This window comes from Meleagris gallopavo, chromosome 2 (assembly GCF_000146605.3).
Source record: "Meleagris gallopavo isolate NT-WF06-2002-E0010 breed Aviagen turkey brand Nicholas breeding stock chromosome 2, Turkey_5.1, whole genome shotgun sequence".
Taxonomy (NCBI): Eukaryota; Metazoa; Chordata; class Aves; order Galliformes; family Phasianidae; genus Meleagris; species Meleagris gallopavo.
In genome coordinates, this window is record NC_015012.2 from 58610137 (window position 1) to 58617606 (window position 7470).

The window sequence follows — 7470 nt, forward strand, 5'->3', positions numbered from 1 at the left end:
GACAGTATTTTTTCTATCAGCTGTAAGAGCCCAGATTGGTGATACAAAGGAGTGGGGGAATAGAAAAACCCAAGCTCTTCAGCTGTAGATGTAATGACTGGAAAATCCTTAAGGTTAGTTGTTGCTTTGTTGGCATTTTTTGGTTGTTTTTTTGTTGTTGTTGTTTTATTTTATTTTTTATTTAAAAAAAAATACTTTTTCTCATCACTACCTTGGAAGCGGCACAAAAAGAATAAACAAGTAATTGAAGGTTTTTGTTTTTTATTTCTTTTGAACTAGTGTTGATGTACTTAACAGAGAAATCTGCGAGCCTCGCAACAGGCTGTGTGTATGTAAACCAGCAATTTGCAGGGAAGTTTGGGTTGAAATTGTAACTTCTTATTCTACCAGAGCCTTGGATTGCATGTAACAAAAGTATGGTGTTAAAATAATACAGAAGGTTCTGAAAAATGCTGAGGAGTCAGAATCTGACCTATACTTAGCGCTGTGAAATTACAGTACAGTGATTTGGAACCAGATTTCACTACTTGGAGATCATCTGTTCAGTGGAACACAGAGTTTGGCTACTGTGGTGTCAGTCTTACAGGAAGAGAGAGAAGAATGAAGCTAAACAAAACAGACATTATGATTTAAGGTTCACAAAATGCAGTGACTTACTCAAAATGACACATTGTGCTACCGGGCAGGAAAGAATGGTCGACAACAGGATTGTTATCACATAAACCTTTTGAGGCTGTGACCATAGCTGGTTATGCACTGTGACCGCTTCCTCTAGCTCCCACAAAGGCTCTGGGGAGGAGCACTGAAGTCCTCCTTGAGGAGCTCTGCTTCACAATCAGAACTGCTGTGGATCCAGGTATGTGGGCTCCAGAGCATTGTACTGCCAGAGTGAGTCATGTCTACTGGCAATAGTGGTGTTTGTATTTTAAAGGAGACCTGTGAAAGTGAGGGCAAGGGTCTGTCAGAAGGCAAATGCTGTTAGTGAGTTATGCTGATAAGCGTGTTGGTATCGGGAATGATGTTTTTAAAGGGTGTACACAAGTCCACAGTGAGGTGCTGGAAGTGCAGTGCCCCTAGTCCCTGCAGGAATGTGGGCTTTTCTGGGCCCAGAGAGACTGCTGAATGCTGCTGCCTCTGGGGCCTCTCCTACTTTATTGTATATCCTTTCCCAAGTGAGAAACAGAGCTCCTCTCTAATAGAATTCCCCCATAGTTTTGCCTTCTGAGTGATACTTGTGTCCATTCCAGTTGATCACAGGGGGACTGTTTTTTTCTCACAGGAGAGAAAAGAAAATAAAAGGCTATTTTCTTGCTTTGATCACGTGTAGTGTGTCATTGTCTTCAAAATGCTGTATCATAAATCTTGGAGTGCAGAAGTGTTCTCTGCAAGGTGTTTCACAGGCCATAGCATCACCGAAGGTAACTGCTTGAAATGTCTGTGCTGAAGTAAGGCAGGCAGACATTTCAGGAAAAAAAGCATAATCCTTTGCAAAAGTACTATTTGGGAGGTGCCTTTGATGTTACCTCTATGAGGGGGAAGACTTGAGGAGACTGCCTTGTACATGGATACTCCTGTATCCAGACTGTACAAAAAGCACTGCTCTTGAATTTGCACGGTTATTATTTTTCTTATGCAACTGCAATGTCTCCCTCTTCCATCCCCCTGCAAGCGCCCTGCAGCCCTGGCTTTGCAGAAGGAATGCTCCTGCTGTTTTACAGCTTGCAGCCTGGCCAGTTCTTAACCCAAAGTCTGCAGGAGTAGAATCAGAGCTATTTTTCCTATCTGTGTGCCTCTTTTTCATAGTCTTTGGGACTGGGTGAAGGGCAGCTCCTGCTCTGGCACTTCTGTGAGAACTCTTCCTGCTTTCCTCTGCTCCTAACCATGACCACACAGCCTGACCCAAAGACAATTTAGCAATCAAGTAATCAGTCTTTATCCTCATAGTTAAAAGTAAATGTTTTGTTTTGTTTTTATGAAATCTATTTTTTTTCCCCACTTATCAGCTTTTTATACTAAAGAACTGCCTACCCTTCCTGGAAGCTCAAAGCACATCCAGTTACGAAAAGTAGTTTCTTTCTCCCACAACTCAGCAGTGTTTTGGCAGAATGGGATTATCTATGATATTTTGCTAATATCATGGTTTATGACTAATAGAGAAGGAATTAAAACCTCGGTTAAAATGAAAGCCAGAAAACAGGCAGCTGTTTCTGCATGACTTTTGTGATGACCTTTAAATCAGCGTAGTTTAGGGCACCTAGAGTGATCTGATGGAGTGTAAAGCAGACAAGGACCCAAATCCATACACCCAGCAGGAAGTGCTAAATACAGCTCCAGCCAGGAGTCTCTGCAGATAAACTATGGATATTGTGTCCTGGTACAACCATGTGTAGAAGGATTGCTTAAGTATGGGTTTCGGCCTTCGGTCTCGTGGGTGTATTTGCAAACCCATCGTCACCAAAAATTGAAATAATGTGTATTTGTGCTTTGCACTGATATCATGTGCTACAAACAGTGATTTGTTTAGTTATGTTTGGAAGATTAAATTTGGTGAAGTGAGCCCTAATTTGAAAATGTTTCTGCCTTTGGACATCAGGCAGCTGAAAATCTTTACAGTTAGTGCTCACATGGAGATATTTGACTGCTGTTTTTCTACTGATGCTTAAAATATATGTCTGAGATCCACTGTGTTATGGATGTCCAGAAATCTTTCAGTGATACTTATTCTTTTTTCTGCAGTACTTGCATAATATCTTTGAAAAAATATGAACAATTCAAAAAAAATATGCACTGATGACGCTCTATCCATAACACAGCTATAGTTTAAAAGAATAAGAATATAAATTGATAAATAATTCTCTTAAAGCAACATTTGAGTGACCAAATTGAGCTTGGGAGTCTGTAACACTAGACAGGACATGATCTAATCGTTATCCCTTCATTCCCGATTATAGTTTGGTTCTAAACCATTGAGCACAGACCTCTCTCCAGAGGTCTCCAATCACCAGAGTTGTGGGGGCCATGGAATATTGCACAGGAATTTCAGCATCAAAATCACAGCTTTGGTTGAGCTGGCATGTACCTGTGTAGAGGAGCACAGGTCCTGCTTAGAAGACAACGCTGCCCGCTGCACCTTCTGGGAAGTGTTTGTACTTACTATTTTTCCATTCAATTGTCCTTCTTCTGACTTTGAATAGTTTCAGCTTTCAGTGATGCAATTGGGTAGTATTTTATTTATGGATTATCTTTTTACTCTAATGTTATCTCATAGATACATAGAGGCTGCGATCAACTCATCTCCTACCTTCAACTCAGAGCTACAAAAAGATTCAGGTTCTCCAGGCATTCAGGGAGTGTTTTGGTTGTTATCCATATATTTTCTGTTTCTTAACTATCTTTTCAGTACACAGACTCTGGAGTAGGGAATGTGGCATGGCAGCTCTGGCCTCCTTCACTGGTGGCACAGCCAGTTCTCTCTGCTGTTTCATGCTGGAAGGTTATTTAGTTACGATCACAGAATCATAAAATCATTAAGGTTGGAAAAAAAAAATGCTAAGATCATCTACTCTAACCATCACCGCCATGCCCATTAAACCATGTCCCTTTGTGCCACATCTACCCTTTTTTGTGTGTGTGTTGTTTTTTTTTTTACCCCTTTTCTATTATATAGCCATGACATTTTCTACACTTGATGTTATGGTCTGGCATATCTGTGTTCCTCTGCAGCTGAGTCAGCTGAGTGCCTCTTGAAGTTAGTGTTCCATTGCTGACATTGCCAATTTCAAGAGATGATGTCATTTGTTTATTTTAAGGATTTTAATTGTGTTGTATTCTGTCATACTCCTTTTGCTTTTGCAACAACTGTGCTTGTAATTCAAGGTGTGAAACTGGACAAGAACACCTGTGATCACGGCAAGCAATCTAAAAAATCCAGCTGAAAAATCCAGACATTTTAATGACGACAATGTTAAATACCATCTTTTGGAAATCTTACAGTAAGTGTATTTTCAAATCAGCAAGCAAGCCACTCGTTCCTCAATCTGCATGTACTTCATGTGAACGTGCTTTATATGTAAGCTCTACATTTAATTACAACTTTATTCATTGCTTAGGCACAAGCCAAGATGTGCATGTGCAAATGTTTGGGGAGGAGAAGCAGCGGGTTTGCTATTTGTAAGAGCAAAATGTATTGCTTCAGTTCTGAGTAGAAAACCTCATCTCAGCAGAGTGCCAGAGAGGGATATTTTTGCTATCGATGAATGTTTTCCTTCTCAAAAGCAAGATTACTTCTGTTTGCATTCAGAGATTTACCACTGACTTCAGTGGAAAGAGAACAGTGTTCAATGGTTTGCTGTGTTGAAGAATTCTGGAAACTTTTACGTGATGGAGCAATCGTGTGATAATATTCAGAAGTCATTGGGAAGACAGATGCTACCACTGTTGACCAAAGGATGCAGTATATTTGGCAACTCCCCTTTCTGCTATATTTTTGTGCCTTGTGTATTTATAGTTTGGACAGGTTATTCAGCCTGTTTGCATAGAGAGAACAGCCTGGGGATGTGCTTTCTCATGCAGATCAACGTATTTCCCCAAAGGCACAAAGTCCCACCTTCCTTTCTCCTTCTGTTTTATAATATAAATAAGAGAGGGAAAATAAAGCTATTCTCTCTGTATACATTTGTCCAATTAAGAAAAAAATAAAGATTGTCCACCTTTACCCACCAATTATTACCTGAACTTGACCAGCAAGGAGGGCAAGGCAGTGGAGGTGAGGTACCAAGAATGGCATTCCTGCCCCACAGGGAGCATCTGTGCTGGCTTTCAGTTGGTCAGACAGATGTGTAAGTTTCAGAACAGCAGTTGTGCTCCTAAATTGCCTTATATTAAGACTGGTGACCCAGCAGAGCTATCTGAGGGGGAGCATAGTATTGGATCAGAGTCAGTGTTATGAGAAGGGAGAAATGAAGAGGGGAACAGAAAATAAATCAATGCTGATGGGCTTCGTAGGGCTAGGCAGCCTCTCAGTTCTGACCCAGATAAAGTCCAGTCTTGTTCTGGAGTCAGGGCTTACCTTAGGTGGTCTCAGGAAGGTAATTCCAGCCTAGTGAGTGCATTACTGTATTTAAGGCCTCCATGCTGATTTCACCCAGTTTGCTTTAAGGGAGAGAGGATCCAGAGGTATACTCTCAGGCTGATAATTATTTTTTAGTAAGAAAGATGTTAATATCAAAGTCATTAACCAGTTAAAATACACTGTCAAAAATTCAGTATTATGTGGAGATAACTATGGAGAACATTTAATTAACCAACAAAATCTACTAAAAATCTATCTACTATCTTATAACCAGTAAAAAAAATGACTTTAATCAAATAACCTTGGTTTGTTTTCCTGTTTGAAATAACTAAAACACAGGAGAGAGAAGCTGTATGACTCCTGTTGTTTCAGTGGTGTCACTGTGCTGAAAATCTACCTGCTGCACACTGCTCTTTCTGGAGCTGGTTGGCTTCCTGTGCTCTGCCCCTTGTCCAAATAAAAAGATCTATCTTTGCCCTATGAAAGGAGGAGTAGAGGAGTTGATTTTTAGATGCAGAAATACAAGAGGAGGCTAACTATTTTATTTTATCAAATTCATCCAGATGCTTGGTATAATCACCAAAATCTTTGAGTTATTACTTCAAAACATGGGTTGAATTTTTAATGGCACTGTAAGAAGCTGATTGATAGCTGGACTTGATGATCTTAGTAGATCATCAATCTTTTCCAATCTTAATGATTCAGTGATTTAGAGGGGTCAGAATTTCAGACATTTTGGTGTACCAGAAAGTACCAAAACCAAAAGCCTTGACTACTCATTTATTTTGAAAAAGCAGTGTATGTAACTCCATTGTTTTTAATGGTTATCATTATTTTTACTTGCTCAGCTGTAGTTTGCATGCATTTAAAATTAGAGAGATTTCTCTAATAAACAATGTTTATATTCTTTATATATCATGAATTTGTCATTAATTGAGGCCCACAGGTTATGTCTGTAGGACCTGTGTGTAGATGGGAAGAGAAAGGTTTTAGTGCTGTGGGGAACATATAGGTTTAGCGTGTTGTCAGAAATTAGAGATGGCGTTTTGCTCCTGGCATGACCCTCTGGAGGATGCTCCTAGGGGTAGATGGAAGATAGGGAGAGGAGGCCAAGTGATGATGTCTCTCTATTGTACTGTAATGAGTCACCTAATTATGATTCAGCCCTACTGCAGGCAGCCTAACACCTACCCATGCATTGAGGCTTTCTTGCTAGAGAGCAGCTCAGCACAGAACTATGTTCTGGCAATTTGTAGAAAATGAAGTATCCCACAGACATACAAAAGTTTGATTTCCATCACTTCCTACAACGTTCAGTGCTGGTGGTGTGCTTTGGCCTAGGTGCATGCTGACTATTCTCTTATGTGACTTAGTTTATGTGCAGGAAATCCATGCATATTGGATATTGGTTGTACACTACTAATTAACACAAATATATCTTATAACATTTTATAAAATGTTTTGTAAATTACTTAGCCAATGCAACACTTTCTTGTTAACAGAGAACAACGAGAGTCTATTTTCACCCATGGAAAATGAAACGAAATACCCTTTATCTACTTCTGAATTCATTTTCAGTTCCCCACCAGAAGGACTGATGTAAATCCAGATTCTGATATCAGGGTGGTGAGAGGGACAGGGAGTTAGGCTGTAGATCCATCTGGAAGTTTGTTATACTGGGAGGATACCTACATGGAATAAACCCAACTGGAGTCCATAGTTCTGCCTATGTTGAGCAGACAGGGTGCTGAGGGCAGGAAGACTGGACTTGATGTTGCCTTGTAAATGCTGAGCCAGCAGTGTGGGCTCCTGGATAACATGACTACCAGTGCAAATGAGAGGAGCAGCAGCACTCCTCTGTCTTGGTCTAGGGCCAAAGCTGCTTCAAGAGGAAGGTGGAAACGTTCCTGTGCCTCCAGCAGTGCCAAGCATTTCCTCAGGCACGTGAAATGATTTGGTTGCTGTTAAACGTTTGGTTAAAATGCTCAACGTACAGGAAAACAAACAAGTAAAACTCTTGGAAGGTGAGAACAAGCCTTTTGTTCTAACCTGCTTGACTATGGTGAGAGAGAAGAGTGTGATGCCTGTTTTGTTGATGTTTATGAAGCTGCACTTAGGAGAGCAGCACAGTCATGTAAATACACCAGAAATTGTATATTTATTGTTCCTATGCACTCCCATGTTTTTCTGAGAGGGTATCAGAGGTACAGAGTAGCTCTGAGAGGGGAAATGTATGGCTCCAGTGTATCTTCTGAGAATAACCGCCCTCTGAAAGCAAGGCACCAGTCAAGGTCGGAATACAAGTTCTCCCGAGCTTCAGTATGTACTTTATCTGGATTTGATTTATTGGTTCATCTTTTTTAAAGTTTTAAAGTTTTAAAGTTTTTTATTCTTTTGTC

At 40.3% G+C, this 7470-nt stretch overlaps 1 protein-coding gene across 1 annotated transcript in view; it reads left to right on the forward strand.

Moving 5' to 3' along the window:
* The first annotated feature begins 7300 nt into the window (after window positions 1–7300).
* STX7 (syntaxin 7) overlaps window positions 7301–7470 on the forward strand; it is an 8943-nt gene continuing 8773 nt past the window's right edge. The window contains exon 1 of the mRNA XM_019613545.1: window positions 7301–7390. Within this exon, the coding sequence (XP_019469090.1) occupies window positions 7301–7390 (90 nt within the window). The remainder of the gene's footprint in view (window positions 7391–7470) is intronic.